The sequence below is a fragment of the Saccostrea cucullata genome, unplaced genomic scaffold (assembly GCF_032062105.1).
Source record: "Saccostrea cucullata isolate Sc308-1 unplaced genomic scaffold, CSIRO_AGI_Scuc_v1 ctg444, whole genome shotgun sequence".
Classification (NCBI taxonomy): Eukaryota; Metazoa; Mollusca; class Bivalvia; order Ostreida; family Ostreidae; genus Saccostrea; species Saccostrea cuccullata.
Genome location: NW_026930720.1, coordinates 380,001 through 406,518, shown reverse-complemented (window position 1 = coordinate 406,518; position 26,518 = coordinate 380,001). Strand labels below are relative to the sequence as shown.

General features: G+C 33.2%; 1 protein-coding gene across 1 annotated transcript in view; it reads right to left on the bottom strand.

The window, feature by feature from the left end:
• Positions 1-4,388: 4,388 nt before the first annotated feature.
• The window catches only part of LOC134229841 (sushi, von Willebrand factor type A, EGF and pentraxin domain-containing protein 1-like), a 230,087-nt gene continuing 207,957 nt past the window's right edge, over positions 4,389-26,518 (bottom strand). Inside the window, exons 16-20 of the mRNA XM_062711631.1 lie at positions 12,142-12,329; positions 7,568-7,693; positions 5,596-5,692; positions 5,215-5,379; positions 4,389-4,636 (exon numbers count right to left, since the gene is read on the bottom strand). Coding sequence (XP_062567615.1) covers positions 4,395-4,636; positions 5,215-5,379; positions 5,596-5,692; positions 7,568-7,693; positions 12,142-12,329 — 818 coding nt within the window. The 3' untranslated portion in view covers positions 4,389-4,394. The remainder of the gene's footprint in view (positions 4,637-5,214; positions 5,380-5,595; positions 5,693-7,567; positions 7,694-12,141; positions 12,330-26,518) is intronic.

The following is a 26,518-nucleotide window of genomic DNA, read 5'->3' as shown; positions in this document are numbered from 1 at the left end:
TTATTATTTTTTCATACACCGTGCACGGGTGTCACTAGTCTACAGGGCATGTATTTCCTTCATTGAACGTGATCCCATATTTAACGTTTAAATGGTCGGTGTTTGTTCTGCTACTGATTTGTAACTTTTTTATGACTAAAAAAATTCGAATATATCATTCGTTATTTCATACATTTCATAGAACAATTATAATTGAAAAAAAAGGAAACTTTTTTTTTTAAATTGTTTTTGGTTAATTATTACAAAAATATTAAGATCAGTAACAGTTACCAAGGAAATTAAAAAAGAAAATATTAAACTGATATTGGCTCAACTCCCAACAGGTATGCAAAATACATGTATAACATAAATCAGAATACATGGACTTGTCACCTACTGAATGATTCTTACGTGAACCTGTACTAAATAAAAGTAACAATTTGATTTACGTACCTCTTGAACGAAACCCTTTAACCAGACATGGATAGCTGTGCTTTAAGTATAGATTATTACAGGGTACCCCCTGAGTTGTTTTTAAAAATAAATTAATACACACCTTTTTAATTACGGTTCGTGTGTTTTTAATAGATTTTTTCGTTAACACGTTTTAAATTACTCCTTTTTTCATTAAATATTTATTGTGTATTAGCTACCACAGAAATCATATACTGTTATCGTGAAAGTCCATATCTAGACCTATCATTTTTTGTAAATTGTGTCATTAATTGGAACTTTTAATCAAATTAATTAAAGATTTATGGGAAAAAATGAATGCATAATTAATATTGTTTTAAAAGGCATTATATTTTCTAAAACCACTTTCAAAATTTAATTTTTGTTACAGGCATATAGTCTCAGATATTTTTTTTTTACCTTGGGTGGAAATATAGACCTTTTAAGCTACTACAAAAAACATTGTTAAATCATATGAATGTTTAGTTATCATGCAAACGGGTTCTGAAGTTAATTTTTTTCATTTTTTTTTACATCTGCATTTGAAGGGTTTCAATTTTGACTTTATTCGGCACTTACGTCCATTTTGAGCATTGGGGGATCTTTCTCGTACCGTCTGTTTATGTTTTAATCCGAAGAAACGGTAACTTTTACTTCAAAGGTGACATCAAATTTTAAAAGACTTCTTAAAACAAATGAAAAAAACTTCAATGTACAACATGGTAGACTGCATTCATAAACGTACAACAAAAGTCTTTGCTTAAAACAATTTATGTAAATATTGAAGAAATGAACAACGTTGTGTCATAGATCATTGAATGCGATGTTATGAAATAAGCACAGCACAATATAATTCTATAAAGTTCACATGCACAGGGCATAATGGTGAAGAAATCTGCAAAGCTCATTTTTATAACACGTATACCATGCTCACTGAAGCAGTGCTCCGTATTTTTGTGTTTGAATATACTAGCTATACCCCATTCATTCCCATTTTGCTTACAACCTGAAGTAATCAATTTAATTATAGATAAATAATTCTATATCATAACTGAACGTTGTCATGTAACAAAGTGGTATGTATTTTTTTCCAACGTCACCCTTTTTGTAAGTCTTGATCTTAGACATTAAGTTTTGAAAGTGCGCCCGGGTAAGGGTTTAGTATCAACCATTCTAGATTTTTATAAAATGTTACAGCATTTTGAATGAAGATCACTGAGAGTCAATTGATCACATTATTTTATCCCCAGTTGCTTCTCATGATCTTTTCCTGTCCTAGAATGATTTTTTTGCATTCTTTTTACCCATTTTGTCATATCTGAAATCGAAAGATTGCAGGTATAGCAGGTGAGGAAATTCCAGATCATAGACAGAGAATGCAGAAAATACAGACTGAGATTTTATCCTAGCAGCATGTCTGAGAATAATGGGAAAATTGGGACATTAGTTAGTCAGCGAGATTCTAATGTTGAGATTAAATCAGGCTTGATTTAATTTATCCTTATCAAAGTTGATCAATGCGTCTATCCCTGACAACTGAAAACATTGTCAAACTGCTTCCTTGAACCAGATAAATCTGGAAATAGCGTTTAGTTAGTTCGTTGTTCATTCTAAATATATTTGTCGTAGAAGAACAATAAAGACATACCAAGATTATATAACTATTGATTTTATATTCGTACATGTATTAATTGTTTGCTTAAATTTGCGTTAATCAATTAAAGAAAAGAAATATAATCAAAAACAAAAAAAAAAAAACATGGCTACTTTGATATGCATCATTTTGGAGGGTAGTGCACACTGTTTTAAAGACATATTTAACTTAAAAAATATATGCTTATTGGCCACCCTTTGCCTTGATAAATGAGTGAAAACTACAGCGTGTAGGAATAAAAAATGTAATTATCCACGATTGTGTGAAATTCCTACAGATAATGAAACTTGAATCCATTGTAAACTAGAATTAAACAACATTAAAATTGCTGTTAAATTTGTTAAAAATCTGTTTGAATACGAATTTACAATAAGATGAACTTGACAAAACAGCAAAGGTCTGAGAAAAGCAAAGAATTGCAAGAGAACAAAAAAAATTATGCCAATTTCTTAAATATCAGTGGTCTTTTTGTTCAACTTACTATAAAGAGATATAATTTAATTACTGAAAGAATCTAGAAAGTAAACATGTTTTGCAAAGAAAGAAAGGATTATGAGAGGAAGGAACTAAATCAGGAATCCACTACATTAAATTCATTCATGACAGTGTCCAAACTCACACGTGCACTCCAATAAGAATAGAGGCGTTTCGGGGATAAACAGAAAGTTAATGTCTTGTCACATCAACAATATTCCCAAATTCTTTTAACCTATGACTTGTTTCATTTTCCAAACTTGATAAACCACCTTTCAGAAAGAACAAACAAGTCCAGGAAATCGTAGGATCTGTCATCCCCAGTATACGTAGGGCAATACTCAAAAATATTTTCTAAAACAATCAGAAATTGGATAAAAATGTGTTCTAATTCAAGAAAAAAAATATTTAAGTGAAATCTTTAAAAGTAAATCTCCGAAAATATTTTTTTCTTTCTGAGCAAAGAGGCCATTGTTCATTGAACAGCGCTCTTACGATGGGCAACTGATGCGTTTTTATAAATGAACAAAACAATTAGCGTGGTTGCCGACCGGACACTTAGAGTATTCGAGTGAAGCGTTGGGTGTCATCAGGAGAAAATAAGTTGTAGTTAGAAATAAGCTATATCTCGACCGATCTCCATATCACAACTCATCGGTTACCAATCAACAAGACATCTTCCAAGGGTCCCCCGTATGGTTAAGTATTGTCAAGTGTCCATTGAATCTGAGTTTAATGGGGGATGAGTTGTCGGCAACATACATCTGCCTATTATTATTCAATGTTCTGCCAATCAGTGGTCCATAGTCGACTGGTGTACAACCAATCTTCTCCAATACATGAACGTCATCAGTCAAGCATTGTGGGTTGATATTATTGAAGAGAATTATTCAATGCCCGGTTGATGTCCGGCCAGCTGGATATTTGTGCCACCCAGGTTAAGGAATGTTTTATGGAAGCACTAGGACTGCCATCATCGAAGGTAGTATGTCTGATGCTGTGTCGTGTACAGGACTACTTGACTGATGAGGACCGAGGTTTCGGTATTGCTCAAACCACCGATTACCACCGGTAAACTTCCACTGGCCGGGAAATTCATCTGAAGCTGAACTAATAAAATAGATCAAACTCCTGATTTTTTACAATGCTTTTCTTTCCAGAACTACCGTTCACGGTAGCTCAGTCGGTAGAGCGCTCGCTCCGTGATCGGGAGGTCGTGAATTCGCATCTCGGCCGCGACTGACCTAGTCGTTAAAATTGGTAGCAACTGTTCCTTCGCCATGCGCTCGGCACTTTGAAGTGAAAGTTGCGGGTCCTTCGGATGAGAAAAAACCGAGGCCCCGTGTCAGCGGCATCTTTGGCATCAAAGATCCCTCACTGCTCAATGGCCCTGAGTGCCGAGTTTTGTTTGAAGCCCTTCACCGGCACACGGTGACGTCTCCATATGAGTGAAAAATTCTCGAGAGGGACGTTAAACAATATACAATCAATCTTTCATGAACTTAGCAAAAATTTGATAATGAGATATAAACGTTTTAGCTGAACAACCTCTAATTTCCTTTTTGTCTCAGAAAAGTACATATTATCTTTATCAATTCACAATTTCCAATTTTCTGTAAAATCGGATATTATTCGTTTATTTAAGGTAAAACACTATCTAAAATTTTGTACTAATGTGTTAATCATATTTGCCCTTATTTTTTGCATAAAGATCAAGGAATTGTGATTTTTTTACGGAAAAAGAAAATCTTTAGGTCTTGCATAAAATTATAATTGAATGTTAAATTTATCCCTATTAGCAGCTTAAGTTAACTTCTGATAAATGAGAAATTTTTTAAAGTCGTTTTATTTTCATTTCTGTTGTCTTGAGTGAGTAGTGATATCCATGCCATGTATTCCAATTAAAACCGTCAGCAAATGACACATGGTTTCCCCGAAGGTACATCCCATTCAGATTGGAAAGATGGCATTCGTTATACCACCAACCACCCTTATATGTCTGAGCACATGAATGTGAGGTATCGTGGTCTTTGGTATAGAATTGTGCCCCATTATGCGGATTCATCAGTGAGTCACCTATAAATTCATACGGAGATAATGATGCCACAATTTGATAAAGGTAAAAAAACAAAGTACATTGCTACATCGGCATACTATCATTTCTTTTGTCAAAGACAGAATTTGGCAATATTATAAAGCGAGGCTGGTAATTTAAAGAGTTCTGTTTAAAATCACATTGGAATGTTCCATGCTGAACAGATATGCGTAATTTATTTTAGGTACAATAAAATAAATGCTTTACTTCTGTACATTTGAGTGGACTTTTATTTATTTTTTTTTTTACATGTTAAATTTATTTTTTCGAAGCATTTTGACTGAAATAAAATGAAAGTGACAGGATATTTATTTATTTCTTGCTCTTCTGTCATGATCAAAGGACTTAACAATCCGATTATAATCTACAGTATCAATAGCAGATGAAGAACCTCGGAATAAATAGATATTTTTAAGGTTTATCTTTAATTTCAACTTTATCAGAAGTGGATTATTTCACTATCTTGTTCTGTTAGTTAACATTATGACTGACAAATGAAATATCACGTGGCAATGTAACCTTAAATATAATTAAATCTCAAATACATTTTCTGTTTTACCTGCTGTCCCTTCGTAGTCTTCAACATGAAGATTATACCCATGGCCTTCATCACCGATGGAAAATCTTCTGTACAGAGCATATCTTTTTTCATTATTAAAGTCAGACATGTCTATCCGCAGTTCATAATATCCCTGGTTAACAATTTCATGTATTTGGTGGTTTCCTGAAGAAGAAGAAAAAGTTTAGAACAACGTTTCTAATGGAAATTAGAAAAATCATTAAAATGCCCTGAAGAAAACACTTATGATTATTTCTTTTCCTTGTTTAGTATTTCAAGGAGCATAGTTGGTTTCATTCCAATATATTTATTAGAAAAAGATGTTACTTTTTATGTACAGACACTTCTAATTTAAAACAAATCTTCGTACATGTAACATACCAAGCCAATATTCTCCTGACTTGTTACCAAAACCATACTTGTAGTCCTTCCAATTGCGGAAAAAGTCTATCACCCCATCCATCCGCCTCTGTATAACCTAAAATATTGCTTGACCAAATGACTTTCCTTTGTGCCAAATACGAACGTCACAGTGCTAAATAAGTCGTTGCAATTACCTAATATATGCTATTAAAAGAATAAGGGGATATTGGATTTACAAGGATAATGAAGTACAGATCATGAAGTCGAGAAGGAAAGATTTAACAGAAAAAACATAGCAAAACCATTATCAATTTATGAAAAATTCAGCCAGAAAAAGAACAGATTCTCCAGAGTTAGGGTCGACACCAACACTGGGTCACAAATCAAATTTACCACATTCTAAAACAGAGTCAGTAGCGGATAAATCCGCATCGGTTTACCAGACAAGCTTGGATTCGGTGTTGCATACTCTTTACTAGACGTCCAAGGTCAATTTGAGGACGATTATTCTATATATTCCTGTTGCAATGCTGCAGCAAGTTCTTGGACAATGACAGGAGGTTATTGACGTTAGCATAGCCCAGACAAGCTCGATTGGGGGAAAGGACCAGACTGAGTCCGGACCATAGAAATATGGTAATATTCTTTTTTTGGAGATTATCTGTAAGGATCCTGGACTTTTGACATCTTGCATTGTAATCTTAAAAAAAATGAAACGACGTCTAACAACATGTAAACGGCATAACATAGCACATCTGTGATTCATAAGATGCCAAGGTGTTGTACCGGTAGGACCGCCTTGTGACATGTCTAACATCAACATGCAAGTCTGTTTTGCAAACAACAGTGTTGTCTCAACAAACTTTTATAGTTCAACCCCGATAACGATCATGCGTTATGACGTCAGTTTCATGCAAGCTTACGTTACGTCGGCGCCAAATCCTACCGCGTCTTTCCAAGAAGTCCAAACTGAACATCAACTCATCTAAGAACAATACGTGGTTCCATCGGCGATACGATGGTGACGACACTCTAGTCGGTCCAATGTAATGATCCCTGAAACTAGGAATGACACGGGGACGTCAGGCATGTAATTGGAATCCATGTAGTCGATTCCTGATGATATCAATCCAGTTGCCTTTAAAATTCAAGTTGAGACATCTGATTTGCTGTTACCAGAGGATTAAACTGTCATGAGCCTGTGTTTTAGTCCTTGGTCGATCGGATCGTGGTCTATTCTGGATATATCTCGACCATTATCTGCTGATAACAGACTTGAAATTCATAGTCCTTGCAACAGCGACCTGTCTTGTGCAAGACTTTAGCATGCAAGGGGCATGTATAGTTAATCCTGTGTTGAATGGTGCATGGTGTCTGATAAATTAACTACTTAAACAATTGATAATCTATTGCTTTTCTTCAAAATCTGGCATTTGTGCTACAACATCCCTGATCATCAGTAGCTAGCATCCCATGCAGATCGTGAGAGTGTGATTGATGTGTTTAGGTGATTTGTTTCTTCGAAAATACTTTCTTTATAAGGTATTATACAATATGGTTTAGTATCCCTTTGTATATGTAAAAACTTAATCAAAACTACAGCACTCCCTTCTTTTTTAAATAGTGAAATACGTTTGAATATGTGCAGATACCAGATAGGCATGGCCATAATGTCAACTTGTGAACGTAATTGTATTTGATAAGTCACATGTACTATAGTGTGACTTATCACGCATATTTACGTTTCTTTGTTGTAATTAAGACCATGCCCATCTGGTATATGCCCACTACCAAACGTATTTCTTTATTTGAAAAGGATGGGGATTTTAGTACTGGAGTACACGATTACATTGCAAAATCAAAAACGCTAATAATGACAGTCAGCAAAAAAGGATCAGAAAAGCTCATTTGGACCACTATTAAACTAAAAATAATACAGATGATTTTAATAATATGAAAGCGACTAATAATAAAAATGACAGAAACAAACCGTCCATCCACCACCATCGGTATGTTGGTCACAAAAGACCTCCAACTGACCCCCTCCTTGTGGATAGATCGTGTAAACCTTGCTTTCAATGTTACCCTCCCATAATACATCTTGGCAAATTTTCAACTATAAAATCAATCAAGAAAAGAGAGTTTAGGAAATTGAAGTCTTTTTGGGGTGATCGACTTATCTATCAGTTGTGCCAAGATATATTCTTGGAAGATTTGATCAGATGATAATTTAACATAAGAAAAATAAAAAAAGCATTTAATGTTTCGAGAAGGATTACGGATTTATTAGTTATTGTTGTTTGTAAATTGTGAAAAGGAACGAAGTTGGGGTAGTGGGCTTCTTTACAGGGATAATCGGAGTTCTTCGTGGAATTATATGACTGGATTCGAAATTTTAAGAGTATATGAAATAATAAAAATGTATAAAAACTAGAGCAAAGCTCGTTGCAAAGCAACGAGAAGGTCTTCCGTCCTGTTTGACCGGAAGTAACTTTTATTTTAACAAAAATGAGTAATTACGTCCTAAAATTGTTAAAATCCTCTAAATCTATGTTATTTAATGCAAAAATCAGCCATTTTTTGCTACTTCCGGTTTGACTGGAAGTGACGACGACGGACGGAATTGAATTTTTATGCTCCCAGTGACACACGTTACCCAAAAACTTGTCAAGAATGGCAAACTATGCGTTTTCCGACTACTTGCGGTTTGGCCGGAAGTGACGTCGCCGGACGTACTTTGACGACTTCAATAGATTGAACTTGACATTTTGAACAACTTTGCTTCTTTGAAGTATTACAAATTCTCAATACTTTTTGAGATATAAAGGAAAAACTTTTGGCCCCTCTTGGCCCTTAATTTTTGGGGCCAGCCTTTTTTCCGAAATATCATTTGAAAGATCTTCTAATTCTGCACAAATTTTGTTCTATATATTTTAACAAAATGTTTTTAGTTTCGAAGATAAAAAGCAAAGTATGAGCAATTTTTTGCTTTTTTAAGCGTTCTAATTTTTGACCCCTATATAGCGCCATTTTGAATAGCAAAATCGAAAAACAAAAACCGATATGCACAACTTCAATCCTTCTATTTACTGAAATCAGTTGAATTTCTGCTCCAGCTTTAGCCGTCTCTGAGCCTTTATCTGGAAACGAAAGCCTATAAATTTTCGTTTAAAGGGTAATAACTCAAAACCGGAAGTGACTTTTTGAAATTTTTGACAGCATTCTGACAGAGTTTAGTAACTTCTAGTATCTCTTAAAATTTGAGCAAAATCAATGGAGAAATGAGTGAGATATGAGGCTTCAAAGTTGGCGTCTAGGAAGTAGAAGAAAAAAAAAGAATAATAATCTTTACCAACAGAATCAGTAGAAGGTCTTCCGTTGGAAACGGAAGACCTTAATGATTAACATCAGAATTTTTATATTTCGAGGCATCAGGAAAGTACATACAGTATATATACCTCTTTTAATTGATTTAATCCCATAAGTCTTTATGAGGTTTGCTTAAAATCCACACTATGACTCTGATTATTTCCCTTATTTCCCTTACCTATTGCAATCTAGCAACATACCTTTGTCACTTACATAGGGATACATATCTTTCATTTATTCAATAATGAAATGCTGAAGAGCATAATTATGTTCTACGTATAAACAAGTTCGAAAATGAGATATCTGCTGTGTCGTTTCAAGTCATCAGTTCGTATGTTCTATTGTCGATACAATGACCTTCTCAGCAAATTAAATTAATCATGAAGTAAAATACTGACTGATATATTTAAATTCAAATCCTTAAGCCATATATAGAATTACACACCGAGTTGTCCACACAAATTTTTTTTTTTCGAATAATCACACGGATGGTTGACCATTCAAAAGGGGTTGTTACATGTAATTCTTCATGGCACCTGTTCCCACCTCTGATGTTTTGAAGATCTGTGTTTGCTCTGATCTTTTTTTTTAATTATTAATTTTTTTAAGCTTGAATATTTTTGTTATCTACATATATTTAATTAAAACTTTTTAAACTAGAAAATTAAACTAGGTTAGTCAAACGTAATATAAAGGAAATTTCCATGGTAATACATGCAGATATTTGTCTATAAACAAATGATGCCACTATAATCTTAAATAAATTAAGAATATCTTGAAACATCATATGTAGGTGAGTAGCGTATGTCCTTAATTGAAGTATGAATGATAACAGATTACCTGCTGGGCCTAGTTGATGTCCTGGTTTATTTCCTTCAAATAAGAATCCAATAGTAGCGACAAAAAAAGGGTATGACAAGCACAATTGATTTCATAATTAATCGTCACTGGTTTGCGTCTTACCAATTACCAGATGATTCTAATGTTATGTATACATAGAATTTATAGAATCAACTTATCATATCAGTTTGAGAAAAGAAACACATGTAATTTAAGATAGAATGTATTCTGAGGTGCACTGGCCGACATCCATTTGTAATCTTTTATGTTCGTTCACAGCCACAATGTATAAGGTACCTATTGACGATAGCAGATCTATTATGATGTGTATGTACGTTTGTTTTATTTCCTATAGTCATTTTAATGTTCATATATATCTTATATTAAAAGCGTCCTTTAAGTTCTCTCTCCTTACCCTTACAAAGAAGTACTGTAATCTGTAATTAGCTGTCGTTTACTATCAAAATATTTGCTATAGTAATTGACAGATTTATCGTAATCTAACAACGATTTCTTTTATTAATTTCATATCATTACATGTACGTCCTATATTCCGTTATTGCTATAAACCATTTTTTTTATGTTAAAAGGAAATTTTAGATGTAAATGTATTCTTACATATTGTTACCAAAATCAAATACTTTGGTTTCATCAATTTTCGTTGTATTCAATTTTGATGAATTTTTTAAAACACAAGTTTTCGAGGATACGAAATTTTGTGGACAAAAGTATTGCCTATATAAATGCCTAAAACATTTCTTTATTCAATGTACATTGAATTTCGTGGATCTTCTCAAAAACAAAATGCTAAAAAATGGTGCTAAACGTGATGAAACTACAGCAATTGGTATACATAAGGAAATTGTTAGGCTCTACATCTTTTTCATCTAAAACGAAATTTACTTTTGCTAACGATAATAGATTTAAATGAATATTGTAAAAAAAAAATTAAGAACTGTACACCATCCACTTGCTAGTCATGAATGGATTCACAGTTCTACTTGTAGAAATAGAAGACGGAAGAAAGTCTGTCTATGCTAAGCACAGTAGTTTCTATGTAGCTGAGGAGAATGACAACTACCGAAACCATGTTTCTAGACACAGTGGAACAGCAGGTATGCGTTATGTGACGACCAGACACAATCCAATACCAGAGTAAAATTTATAATCTAACCCTGCATCCGCGTTGCGGTAGAAAATACATTTTTCAATATCAGGGTTGGCAGTGCGTAACGCCGTGTTGTGCTCTAGATTTCGGCCTGCTATAGCAAGCCTAATGGTTGTATTCACTCTAGCGTGAACGGAACGGATTAAGCTTATCCCTTGTAAGTCCGTTTTTGAAGTTGAAGTTTTGTGTCTGGCTATACAATAACCATAAAAACCACAGTTTACTATAGTTAACTATAGTTTACTGTAGTTAACTTTAGTTTATTTTAGTGTTCTTTAGTAAACTATTGTAAATCAAAGTGTCAACGTATTCGCCTAAGTTTTTCAAAGTGTCATAGTTTTCGCCAAAGTTTTTCAGAGTTAAAAAATTGTCACCAAAGTTTTTTAAAGTGCCAAAAATTTCGCCAAAGTGTCAAAGATTTGATTTTCGATAAAGTTTTTCAGAGTGTCAAGGTGATCACTATAGTCCTTTTGCAATCTTTGGCGTCACATTGGGTCAAAGGTCAATTGGGGATAGATTTCACATCCGGGTGTTTGTACGATAGTCAGCAAAATAAATGCCAACAAAACCTGCTATAATTAAGGAACTACTTATATTAATGGGTTAAACATTCAGTTCTGAAATCGTGTTTGACACTGCATGTTTACACATAATTTGTAGAAAATAAAGTAATGGTTTGTTGTATTAAATACGTTTATGTGGGAAAACCAAAACAAGGCACACTTGGTAAATGCATTTACCTTTTCACCCCAACGTAAAATTACATATATAAATATGACATGGGACTGTAGTCCAAGTGGGTTAATCATGTTGGACCCTATGGTAATACACGTACCAATTGCTACAGTCGAAAGCTGCAGATTTAGACTTGTAAGAGACCAAAGCAATTTTATACTGACCATAAAGCAGTAAACTTGATATTTATTCTCATAAATGAGAAAACAGTGAAGAGAAGAATTGTACAGTATATGAAACAGGAAAGGATAATTTTGTTCCAGTTTAACTGTTAAGTGACCTCTAGCCATAACAATATACATGTTTACAATTCATAAATTACCTGCCTTTAATACATATAATCAGACACATATAAAATATACATTGGCCTTTAAACATGTTATATATGTCTCTGTTAAAATGAATAAAATGTATTGAGCATTTTGAAATTTTGTGATCTTAGCATGTTTCACCTGAGTAGTGCAGTGGTGTGGTGAGAGGGAGTGCTCTAGAGCCGCAAAGAAAGGATTTGATCCTTTTGTAGCTGGTTTGTATTCCACTTGGGTCTCGGAGACTGGTCCTTTGGATGAGGCCGTATAGACCGAGGTCTGTTGGCGCAGTAGACGCTGACACATAGAGATTCCACGCTGCTCAATTACCCCTAGTACCGAGTATAGGACAACATTTGCAACTCTCCACTGTTAAGTGGTGGCGTTTACATATGAGTAAAACATTCTCGAGAGGGACGTTAAACAACATATAACCAATCAATCAGCCCTAGCATGTTTTTCATCAATATTGCATAATTAAATTTTGATATATTTTCCTTATTATGAATTTTCAAAACATTGATTTCTGTTTACAAATTTATACTTCATTTTTTAAAAATAGAAAAAAAAAAACATTTTATGATATCTTACAACGAAAAAGAAAAGAAAAATAAAATTCATTTGCCCTTTTTTCTAAAATCAATGTTCTCTATAATTTTGAAAAAAAAAACTTTTATTCTAAGTAGAAGAGATGCTTTCAGCACTACTGTGACTCTCAATATAAGTCAGTTCTGGATCTTTTAGTCTAATACAAGTGTAAGATGAAAGAACTTACACTTTAATATTACTGCTTCTTATTATTTGCTTGCATAAAATGAGATATTATGATGGTGAGAAATAAATTGACTTTCTTTCTATTTTCCCTTCTTTGTTTTGTGTGCAATTTTACAATTTGTTTCAATCCGTTTGACATTCAATTCCTTTCTAAATATGCCTGGGAGACATAGTAGCGCATGCGTCAGTGGATGTAGCAATGTTGATAATAAGTTGAAGAAATGGAAATCTGAACTTTGTGAACTTCACCATTGTAATTTTGAAACTGGAAGATACATTTGTGATCCCCCTTTTAAATTGATTTCCGACGGAATCCAAAGACAAATACACTAGGTATGTATGGATTCGAAATTTAAATGGCCAAAATCAAATTGATGAAAATGGAGACCAAATGAATCTAGAATTTGCTCCACTCAGTTTTTGGATGGGGAACCTACACCTAGTAATCCATACCCGACAATTAAAATGGGACACAACGAAAAGGTTATATACCATGGGAATATACACTGTAACCACCAAAGGAAAGATCTGCAGATGTTTCTACCAAGAAAAGAAAGTCAACATCCCACTTTGACATACTTAGCGAATCTGATGTGACAAATTGCCAATCATTATTTGATTGACCATGATTATTTAGAGTACTATGACACATGTGTTTACAAAGAAGGAAAAATAAGAAAACTGAAAGATCAGATTGAAAATTTAAAATCTGAATTAAATGCATACAAAACAAGTCAATTTCAAACCAACACAAAACTTCTGGCATGTTAAATTTATTGAGCAGTGATAGTAAAGTAAAGTTTTACACAGGGATCCCCACAATGGCTGCCTTCAATGCAGATTATAATGCTATTCAGCCCTCCATAAAAAGTGTCCGATATTGAAAGGGTCTCTCCTACCACTGTACAATTCTTGAGTATAAGTAATTTCATAAAGCCCGAGAAAGTCGAAAGTTAAACTCAAAAGAAGAAATAATCCTTACCTTAATGAAAATAAAGCTTGGTCTTCAAAACCAAGATTTAGGTGACAGATTTCAGATCTCTCTTTCTTATGTGTTCAGAAGTTTAACAACCTGGTTAAAGTTGCTAAAAATATCTAAATTTCTTGGTATCTAATGTAAAAGAGAGTTGTTAGACAAAATCTATCCCCTGCTTTTAAGACAGCCAAACACTCCCAAAACCTCAACAAAAAACCTTAAAACTAAGTACACCAAAATTAGCGCTGTAGTGACTATACACACTATTACATGGCAAAATATTTAATTAGCATAAACCCATCATGTATGATCAATTTTGTGTAAGTGTGCTGGAGTGGGTAGCTGTGACAAGCATATTACTTTGAATTCGGGGTTCATGGACATTGTACAGCCTTTTGACTGTATAATGGCTTACAAAGGTTTCAGCAATTAACTACACGATTTTACTCGTCTTCGTGCTCCTCCTGGCAGGCATGGGGTCAGTCGGAAGCCTGCCAATGATTTCAGAAAAGCAAAAGAAACAGCAAATGGGCGACTTTTGTTGAACAAGCAATTCGAAGAATGAATTACTTTCGTATTTTGAAGTTTGCAATTTCCCTTACGGTATGTCAGCACCTAGATGACATTCTAAAAATATTTAGTGGCATATGTAACATGTATTCATCACTTCCAAAGAAGGAAAAAAAAATATTTGTCTGTGCAATTCGATTTATGAATTTCATTAAACATACATGTATGTTATTAATTTTTTGTAGTTGGGATGACACATGATACATGTAACTATTTACAACTCAAAAATTAAAATGCATGATCAATAGGTGAACTCAAATTTATGTATACGGTTATTGAATACTTTATAGGCTAGTACATGAATTTAGATCATAGTTTAAGTTCAAAACAATATGTAATTCAATTTACAATGTCCAACAACATGAAGAAAAAAAAATTAAACATGAATGGTATAAATTCATAGATTACAATGAACATGCAAATAAAGAACATAATTATTCAATTCAACACAGAAATAGTAAATAATCATGTATGTGTTTGTAATTTACTGAATTTTGAATCATTCACATAAAATGTCATAATCTCTTACTATGAAATACATTAAATGAAAAGAAATAAAATTCGTTTATAAATTCCAAGTTTTCTCCTTTCTATTTATTTCTCTAAATGTCTAAAGGGTACATAAATCTTTAACTTTAGCTATTATTTGCATATGATATGAAAGTCTGAAACTTGTTTCCTTTGAGCAACGATAGTTAAACATGATTTAACCTATAAGCCTTATTCCTTGATGAAACCTCAAATCAAAGTTGAGTAGCACAGTATTTAGTTCACATGATAAGAAAAAATGTGTTATGAATTCATCTTTTCATTTATGTTAGATAAACATATACCTTGTAGTACCAATTTGAAGTAATAAAGATGCAGACAGACGTCTTCTAAGTTTGATAACATACTGAAATCAGTTTGTTGAATTGGGACATACATATATTTAATTTTCCATGCCAATAAAAAAAAAGGAATGGTATATACATCAAAGTATCAACATGCTTTACAGTTTTTACAATTCCATGACTCTAGACTTCTGACTTACATGTATTTGTTTGTAATACCAACGCAATGAAAGTGGTACCAATGCTTGTACATGTCACAACAAATGCTACGGTCTTTGAGCCCAGCTACTTCATCAACAAAAACCATATTGCATTCAGGGCAAAAAAAGTTTAACCTTCTATTAAATAATTATCAATTTCAATCGGCTCTTCTGTTTCTTGTGTCAAAAAATTACTAGTCTGCAATGATCTATTATAAAAAATGTTTGAAAGATGAATATAAATATTCCAGACAGATTAAAATGTTTGAAAAAAAAGATCAATGTCAAACACAATCTTTTCATGAAAGGGACCATTGTATGAATATATATATACAGTATACACCATTTCCGCTTTGTAAGCGATAGCTGCCCTTGATTTTCACCATAATATGCCCTACGTTTCAGTGTCAGTGGTTCTGTGCATTGTAATCAATTTGGCAAATTAAATTTGCAAAAAGAAACACATTTAGGGCATTTTAAAATAAGTGGACATTACGCAGCACAGTTAAGGTTACAGTAAGGAGGCGGGGCCTAATTTATACGGGAAATGTTTACTATGACGTCACGCATAATACAAGGTCTTCAAAATACCACAAAATGAAATTATTTGCTATTTCAAACAGCTGGATAGCTGTATACTACATACAAACTTACTATTACACGCAGTTTTGTCGTTTGCTAAAGCCCACACAACAGTGTATAACCGATGCATCGATCGCAATGCACTTGTCAATGTGACGTCATCTTGCAAAAATGACGCAGTTTTTACACAGTCAGAGGCTGATCAAGTCAAATTTTGTACAATGAAAAATGTCTTTTGTTCTCAAATGAAATATTATTTGCGGTAAAATAAAAAGCCATTAACTTGGATGTGATGTTTATTTTAGTATTTTATTCATAAACTGAACGTGCATTTATCAGACAAGCGATACTGTCGTGTGTTTGTATGCAGATTCATTGAAAAAGTAATGGAAGGGCCCTAATAAATCGATTTATTGCAAGGGCATACCCTCAATGTATCTTGTCAAAATTTTACACATAAACTCAAGAAGCATTAAGATATTTGAAAAGTGCTGCGAACCTCTTGAAATCTTGCAAATAAATTAGTTATAGATATATTTAATGTAGTTGACCAGCAAAATATTCAACCTGATGTCAAACAAATTAAATTTTACCAGTTAAAAAAGGGAATCTATATAGGTTCGCAGCACTTTTCAAAAACTACATATAATGTTGAAAAAGATTATAAGATTTTAAGCATGGTTATGCCCTTGCAATATTGAAATTTATAGATGACCTCTAAGCTGCAAGCATAATTGCCAAAGTCATGTGACGTCGACATCACATGACAAGTCTAAATAAAAAATCTAAATGTCCCCAACATGTAGATTTAAACCAAAGTACATTTTTTTGATATCAGTGAATTCCTAAAAAGATTCGCCAATCCTAATAAAGTATGTATTTTTTATCTTCAAAAATTGCCGATATTTCCATTTGTAACCTTAACTGTGCTGCGTAAATTTTACCACACCCTCTTCACAGCAAAAACGTGATACAAGTAAATCAGGGGAAGCTGCTAAAAATGACCGCTCTGTATCTAAAAATATTCCTCATTCACTGAACATGACATTTTTGTGATTTTTGGTACACTTTTTGAAGTCAGTTTTTGCTATGGCTGTTCCATTTCCTGTCCATACTTAAGTGCGTTGACATTTAGATTTACAGATTTATACACCATTATTCGTGAAAGTCATGAACTAACATCACAATCTGAATTTCTTTTGTAACTTTACACTTTTGTGGAAACAACATAAACATTTGTAGCAGTTAGTCTTACTTTCCGTAGTTCTGTCCACTTAGGGTTGTATGACTGGCACAATTATCCCATGTTTCCAACTATTGTTGATGCCCTGACATACTATACTAAACAGTGATTCCTTAAGTATACAATTAACTTTCTTTGTATCTATATGTTCCATAATCTAAACTGTAAGAATCTGTTAAAAAAGTGATGATTAAACTTAATTTAAATTTTCTTCGTTAAAGCAGCTTTTACCCTTTAACACACAATCATTAGGAAGAGCATCCTTCATGTCTTCCTCAGTGTTTCTGGTTGTGTTGTGCGTAACATCATACTCTGATTTATTCCTCCCAACAAGTGGTCTAGATACCAAATATATAAGGTGCATGTACTTTACATCAAGAAAACATGTAATTGTACACAAATATTTAACCTTTTTTGCCCATTTCTAAATTTTCACTAAATTACAAAGGATGAGGTGAGGTTTTAGGTCAATTTACCTGTTATCCTTGTCTACATTTTAAACTTTTATAGTGGTCAAACACGACTGTTTATATTTAAATAATACGCATGGATTTGCAGCATTTACGGTTTTTAGGACAAGGAATGGACATTAAAGTTGTATTCACTCGGGAATGCGTGTAGATCTAGAGAATTGCTCACCAAACAATCTACAAAACTTTAAACTAATGTATATTTATCAATTGTTTGTAATTGTTTTTGTATATGAATTTTACTGTGAACTCGAAAATTGTACATACATGTATGTAGATCCGTGTCTAATCTGTGACTTAAATGCATAAAAAAATAATCGGAAAACAGTCAATTTCATAGAATTTTTTGTGGTACTCACTCGTAACGAATTTCAATTAGCTGATTGGTCAGTTAGAAAGTATCGCCTGTGCCTCGATTAGCATATGAATTTATTCTTACGTCAGAAAAGCTGGTTCCGTCGATCTGTCCATTATTGGAAAGGCCAGCTAGATTTTACAATTAAAATAAAAAAAAGAAAGTATATGAGTGTGGTTAGGTACAATTTTTTGTTTCTAGAATAGGTAGATTAAAGTTAAATTTCAATCGTTATTCAAGAAAAAATGGTTAAACTCAGCTTATAAAATAAAAAAAAAATGCTACTCTGCAGTCACATTTCTTGTTGTATATAAATAATTTAGACACTCTACACCATAACTTTAAAATTTGGATGGTCTTTGTTTTTTAACAAGTGTGCTGCAAGCGTTTGATTTTGATGGGTCAAGATATTTTGGCTGTCGTGAACAACAGATGTTCGTTTATGTGGCAAACACTGACGACATATAATGGCAATCGGTAACACCCTTATTTTAATCTGGATTTCAACTTTTTAAACGTTTTTTTCTTATCAAGTTCACTGACTAAAATATCACTAGTTGTCCGATATCTCTAGATTATATGATTTATTATTTCAGAAGATGCTTATCTTAGAAAGAAATATAATCGCTCTGCAAACATTTGCTGCAAGACTTCAGCATACATTGCTGCAAACTTGCTACAAACATTGCTGCAAAGGGTCCTTTGCTGCAACAAAGTCAAAAAAATGCTTAATAAACTTTAAAAACCTTTGTGTTTGCAGCAAGTTTGTCGCTATTATTGACAAGCTTACAGCAAACAGTTACCCATGCAAAAGAGGTTTACCTGCCGCCAATATTAGAGTTTTCAAAGAAAGATATGAAGATACTGCATATAGTAACGTTTAGTGTTCAAGCTCAAACTCCATTAAACAATACAAAATAGAGCAGAAAAACGGGAATTTTTAAAACATCAGAACTGAGTACGACCCATCCTATGCATGAAGGAGTGATCATCACCTACCAACCAACAAAAGCCGTTTGCTCCATGTCATGATCGAAAAAAAAATCATTCGACAATTCAGTGTGTGCAAATGGTGGCCTAATAATTATATGGGGGAAAGTCAATCAGCATTTGAATAAATGAAAAAGAAAATATTTGCTGACAGGAACATTCTATAGAAATAAAGAAATTGTGACTTAAAAACAAGACTGTTGATATTCTTGTTTTGTCTATTTATATGTCAATTATTTACCTCATTTAATAAATTTTAGAAAATCCTACATAGCGCATGCTCTTGCGTATCGAATCAATAGAGAGTTATACACCCTGTATGTATGTGATGAAGGTATTTTCCTGCATAAGTAAGGGAAGTTGACAATTGAAAAGTTATAGTCATTACTCTTATAATAAAAATAATTAAAACAAAACCATATCTTACCAGCCAGACGTTGTGTGCGACATTGTATATACATGTACATGTACCTTATTAAGCGCTTTTGTAATCATTTAAAATGAAATATACTGTATATACCTACCAAAATACCGAGATAACTACAACATCAATTCAAATATTTCAAAATGGTGAATTCTTTGTTGACCTAGGTACAGTCTACATTTTATTCATTTAATGTTTGAACGATGTTGCTTCTGCTGTATATAATGGCGTGTATGTTTCTTGCAATGTTCCTGCAAACATTTTGAGTTCTTGCAAAATAAAATAGCAATAGTTGTAATGTTGGCCGCAACATCGCAGCTATCGACAATAATCTGCAAGAAAACTCTTCCCGTGTAAAATTTTGTTTGCTGAAGTCTGCAGCAAACATAACAGCTTCAAGAGGAATGCCCAAATTAGCAATTTAAAAACCCCAAGTTTATAACTACATAAAACTTGCACATAAAAAAATGATTACTTATATTATTTTTAAATACTTTATTTTTAAGTACTTTACTGTGGTCCTTCATATTTTACAGTTCCAAATATCCGTCTTCTGTTCCTTATCGTTGGAAAAAAAGAAGATGGGGGAACAAGGCGGGTAAATGCCTATAGCGACAAATATTAAGAAATCAAATTCAATATGTGAATTGAGTATTTAGATCAAATTTTCATTATTGAATTTTATGGAATTATTAGAAAAATCTTCTCTGAGAAAAAATATCTCGTAAAAAAGTTTTCCTTTTAAAAATACTAGATGGTTTTAGTGAGATTCGAACCCTAGCAATAAAATCCGTCAAATCATACTGCTTTCAGATTGAGACTAACGCCTTACCCACTATGGTACATGCATGGTTCATGATGATTTTGGGCATTTAAATCAGGTTTGTGATATACCGGTTACCCTTGATTTTATGGACAAAGTATTTCTCTGAAAGATGCGAATGTTTTGTCATAAAAGTGAACTTTTAAGGTATAGTGGGGGGGGGGGGCATGTCCATAAATTTCTGTGATAGCAAGTACCATACACATGACCAATATTAACAGCCAAAATATTTCTTGACGAAATCTGAAGCTTACTAGTATCAGGATACAGCTAATTCATACTTTATCAAACTTTGTGTCCACTGTTTCCGATTGCCGTATTTCGATTCAAATATGCTCTCATTGTTTGCCTCGTCTTTTGTACACGATAGCCAAAATGATTTCACCAAACAAAATTAAATGCTTGCGGTGCTTTTATTAAACAACAAAAATTATCCATATTTTGAAGTTATGTCGTAAAGAGTCTATATATTTTTTATATACAACAAGAAATGTGACAGCAGAGTAGCAGTTTTTATTTTATAAGCTGAATTTAACCAATTTTTCTTGAATAACGATTGAAATTTAACTTTATTCTGTTCTTATTTTGTTTCAATAAGGAATCATAGTTTTATATTTAACAGAAAAATAATTTAAGGTAAGATCAAAACGGGAATTGACCAAACAAAAAAAATGAATGTTATAAATAGTCAAAATTATGATATCAATTATGTCTCTGTCATAGTGATAAACAACTTTGCAGTCTGTTGTCACAGTTGCACCGGTTGTCACAGTTGCCGGTAATAGGGTGTGAGTTATGGCATTTAAATAAGTTTTTTCATAGCGAAAAGGTGTATGTCAAGATATATGGAACAATGTTTGGATGTTGAGTGTGACAGAGTTTAAAACAAACAAGTTGGTTTCTTAAATTACAAGTAAAAATGACGTTCTGTTTTATTTGTGCTATATCGTTCAGTTTTTTTTTTGGATGTAAGGTGACCTGAAATGTATTCTTCAAGCAACAGCACTGAGGTTATTTCAAAAGATTTGCATTACGGTTGTTGTGATAATACTGAGGAAAAGGGAAGAATTATTTGTTTCGCTTAAACAAAATGAAACGTTTATCATTGAAAGGCAAAAGCGAGAACGTACGCCTATAAGTGCTTAAGAGGAAGACAACAGGAAAGGAGTAAATATTGCAATTTTACAATTCAGTCTGTGGTTAATATTATTTGATTTTACCTGATTTTTCCTTTTCAAAAGGGATATCTAGATCCCGCTTACAATCCAAGAAGCATACACGCAAGATGTTTAATTACATACTAAAAATCTTATACCTTTCTATCACAGAAATACACACATATTCAGAGAAAATTCAGGTATGGTTTAGGTCCTGTTTTGACGCACTTATTTAAGGAATGACTCTAATTCTTGGCCAAATTATCGAGTATAATATGGTTTAGGTCAGTTTACGCTTTATAATCCGCGAAGCGGATTATAAAAAAGCGTAAACTGACCCAAACCATATTATACTCGATAATTTGGCCAAGAACTAGAGTCATTCCTTATAATTTAATTTTAAAATTATTATTCAACTGGGGATGTAAAATTGTGTTGTTTTTATGAGTTCAAATTTACCGCGCAATAATACAACCGTAGTAACGGAAGTGATGGGAGGCGAGGGGAGGTAAAAACTGATACATAGATCTAGCGGCCATGATGCTTGTTTACATGAGGTAAGATCGAGTAACTGTTTGAAATTAAAGGTACATTCATTAAATGTGGAATTTTCCATGAATCCCAAGGACTGGAAATGAGGGGATTGATGGATACAGATGATTATACTGGTTGTCAAGGGGGTGTGTCCCCATACCAAACCAGATTATACAAAATGTTATGCGTTCCTATTTGGAAATCAACCAATGAGAGGCAAGAATACAAGCAAAATTAAATTATTCTTCTATAGTATAATTTTAAAAATCTTTAGAATCTAGGTCTTTTGAAAAGGCATCATCCAAGGGATGTGATTGAATTTCGATCGGCCATATGACTTTTGCCTCGCACATTTAATATTTTTTAAAAATGGGGAGGGGGGATAATCTTATGCGTTAAAAAATTACATGCGTTACTGTAGAAGTAAAAAGTCAGGCTTTTTGACAGATGCATTTATTAATCAGAGCATGTATATGCATTAATGTACAATGAAATCCATAATACTAGTATATTGAAAGAAAAAAAGAAATGCAAAGTAGCATGGTATTCGATTTTTTTACTGCATTATCAAAAAATATCAGAATTGGTCAGGGGGTCAACTCTTCTCTTAATACCACTTGCTACAATTAAGTTTATATATACACACTTTTTTGATATTTACAGACAATGTAAAAATCTTGAATTCATGGTATGGTTGGCGGAATTTCCATGGGGTCTATCTATTACATTCCCTTAATGAAGACAAAAACAACATTAGGTTTCTGTGCAGTTTGTTATGAATTTTTCCATCTATAAAACTGGATTTTACTAAATGTTAGCTTGTCTTTGAATTTTACGGACAACTGTCGTATTTATACACTGTACATTTTTACATAAATATTCTATGCACAAAATTCGTATGCATGGGATATGGGTGGTACATTGGAATAATTATGGTCCTTGGATTCATCCAATTTAGACTCAGCTCTTCGAAGTCTTGACAAGCTTCCAGTGCTAAACCAAGATATCTCCTTTACATACACTGGTTTCCTGTAAAACAAACCAAAAGTATGAAAAAACCTAGTCCTAACTCTTCAAAAGTTTAAGCTATTTTTTTAAGTCGATCAAACTTTTTGGTCAAGGTCAAGACGCAAAATATATTTAAATAAATTGAAAAGTATTAACACAATGGATACAATATGAAATATGAAAGCCCTAGCACCAGCTGTTCAAAAATTATTGCCACGTCAAAGAGTGATAATTATGTCCGTAATAAAAGATTCGGGGGTATTATTGCTTTTGCCCTCTCCATCTGTCTGTTCATTCAAAAAAAACATCAACCTTGCTCATACTTTTTTTGGATTGGTCTGTGGCTTTTATATTCCAGAGATGTAATCCTTATAAGAAGACCTTTCTTTAGGTACCACGAAATTTGACCTTTTTACCTTAACCTTTTTTTGTTTGAAGTTTAATTACAACACTTTAACACTGGCATAGCTTTTACAAAGTGGGTCATAGGATTTTAAACTTCATATTTGTACTTATTGCGACAAGACATTTCATTAGTTTAAATATGTTTTAACCTTTTTCTACCTAGACATAAAAGTTTGACCCACTTTTAAAAACGTTAAGGTGGTAATAACTTTTGAACAGTAAGAAGTAAGGCTTACATACTTCACAGAGGTATTCCATGTAAAGCAGCTTTCTTATGGTACCAATTATTTTAACATTTTGACCTTGACGGTCTTTTACTTTCATTTGAGAAACTTCAACCCTTGTCATAAGCTGCTATACGGGGGCATCAGTGTTTCACAAACACATCTTGCTTTTGTTAAAGTGGGTCAAACTCCGATGTTAAGGTCAAGAGGTCATTTTGTGGGTACCCAAAGAGAGGTCCTGTCAGAAGGAATACACCTGTGAAATATGAGGGCCATAACCCAGCAACTCAAAGGTTATGGACAATGTTAAAGATTTCGTGTACTTTCAAACAGATGAACAGAACAAAAAAAAACATATAGACGGGCTGACAGGACAAAACTTTTTCTTAAATCCGTAGGTGATAATAACATATTTTAAAATTAATGTATTGCTATAATGTTAATGCTTAAAGCTTGAGGCATAACACCTGTATCTGAACAAAAAACAGAAAGGGGATGGAGTAGGTAACGGCAATGTTCTTTTTCGTACAGTTGCAAGCCAATGTATACGAGTATATAGCATTTACTCTCAAGCCTGGAGGTCACTTTCCTGTTGAATGAGGTTTTATAACTCTTTGTATGAAGTGGTGAAGTCATTTTATATTGATAAAATCATCATATTCAGTCATAATTTTATTATATGTAGTGGTTTTATTACGAGTTGATGGACATCAACTCAGGTTATGTTCTTACAAATGTTGACCTAATTTTCAGCCAAAGAACACACCTCGTTAATTCAGTTTTTTCTACGATAAATTGTATCATATCTTGAGAAACTCAACATAAACAAACGCGAACATATATATTGAAGACATGTCAATGTTTCTTTTCTAAAAGGAAATTTATTTTAAGTATACACAATAACATTTTCATTGACATGCCTTATTGTGTCGGTCCGACAAAAAAGATAGTGCATTTTAAACCCCTGAAGAATGAAAGTGTATTTCGTCACTTCTCATATTCCTATATGTGCATATATGCCTTGTCGATTTTTTTTGCATAAAATATTGGTTAATTTTTCTGTGCCAAATACGTTGAGTTCATGCAAATGACATATTAGGCCTAACATAGTGGACGAACTACTTTTTCATTTTCATTCACACCATGCTACCTTGTTTTGTAAACAAAAACACGCAAAATCGGCAGCACAAGGGTGACTTCAAAAGAAATTGACGGGACTGTGGAGGCTAAGAGGAAATTTTTAGAAGGTACGTAAAGTGAAATACATGTACATTGAAGTATAGTTGCACGTGCGCTCTGAAATATAAGCTTAGCCAGAAGTTTATCGATAGGACTTCGTATGGTACTGACCGAGTAAACATTAGCGCTACTTTGTTTTCGCGGCTTTAGGGGCCTGATTTTATATATTTTTTTCTTTTTGTTTTGTCCGAATAAGTTAGGGGCGTAGCTTCCATTGTGGTAATGAGGCAACTGCCTCACTAGAAATATTATTTCAAGTCTTTGAAAACACACAAAACAACAGTCGTGCGACAGGACATGCCATAGAATTTTCGACTAGATTTCCACTTTCTTGACAGAATCGGTCATGTTTTAGTTAAAATCGAATGAATATTTTTCTGCATGCAATAATACTAAACGAAATTATCAAAGATAATATTTCTACTTGTTGTATTACACGAAAAATACGACGAGAACGAAGCATCTGTTGGAACGACGCCATTTTTATTTTAGCCAGGAGCGGATCAAAATCCACCACACGCACCTGTTCAAAATAAATCTGGAATCTGGAATATTTTAATTGATTCATGTTTGCTCATATCACTTCAGAATAATAAAGACAACTTTGTAATATAACAAAACAGGGTGAAAGTGTCTTATTAATTAATTTTCATTATAAAATTTAAACAAGAGGCCCAGGGGCCATATCGCTCACCTGAGCAATTGGCTAGGAAAAAACACAGATCAGATCAGAACTGAAAGTAAACGGGGGGGGGGGGGGCACTTGAATTTTAAAACCCACAAAGGGGGTCATCATTTGAACAAACTTGAATCCAAACTACCTGAGGATGATTCCCTATAAATATAACGAAGCCTGGCTTTGAAGTACTTGAAAAGAAGATTTTAAAAGGTTTCCCTATACAGTCAAACTTGTTTTAAGAGGCCACCTTTGGGAAGTCTGGAAACTGGCCACTTAAGACAGGTGGCCTCTTATTCCAGTTTGCCCTCGAAAAAGACATTCGGGCAATGAATAAACAACATTAAGCACTACAGTTAAATTAATAAAATAATAAAACAGCTCAATTTAACAAAGGCTCTTTATGTGTATATATAATAATCCAAGCTTATTCAAAAAAACTATTAAAGAATTAGAATTTTTTAAGGTATTGTGCATGTTTCCGCTCCTACATATTAGTTAAACAAGAAATACATACAGTGCCTGACTATTATCCTTTTTTATAAAGAAAAAAAAATACACAAAAATGCAGTTTAATGGTAAATAAAATAAAGCATAGAAATTTAATTAAGAATATGTCAATAAAAATTTCACTTGCATATGTTCAAAAATGGTCAGCAGTGTACCCCCCCCCCCCCCTCCCACCATTAATTCATCGGCAATTAACTTACTTGCTGAAGTTTTTAAAGTTTGGTAAATTTTATTGTTTATAAAGCTATCAGAATTTCTATGCAACATAAGACACAGAAATAAAATTAACCAGTTGACCAGAGAGATGTATTGACGCAGTTGAAAATCATTCCATAACACAGGTGTCATATGCAGTAGAGCGTGACTAATCCCTATCGATCGTCTGTTGATAGTGAAATTCACGAGATAATCATGCCACATGAAGCACTTTGTTTTCACAAGAGTAGCAATTAGGTCTTCTACGTGGAATCAAAATTCAAAAGGTGTGATTTTCTTTAGGTAGAGGAAAGTATCAATTGTATTTAAAAT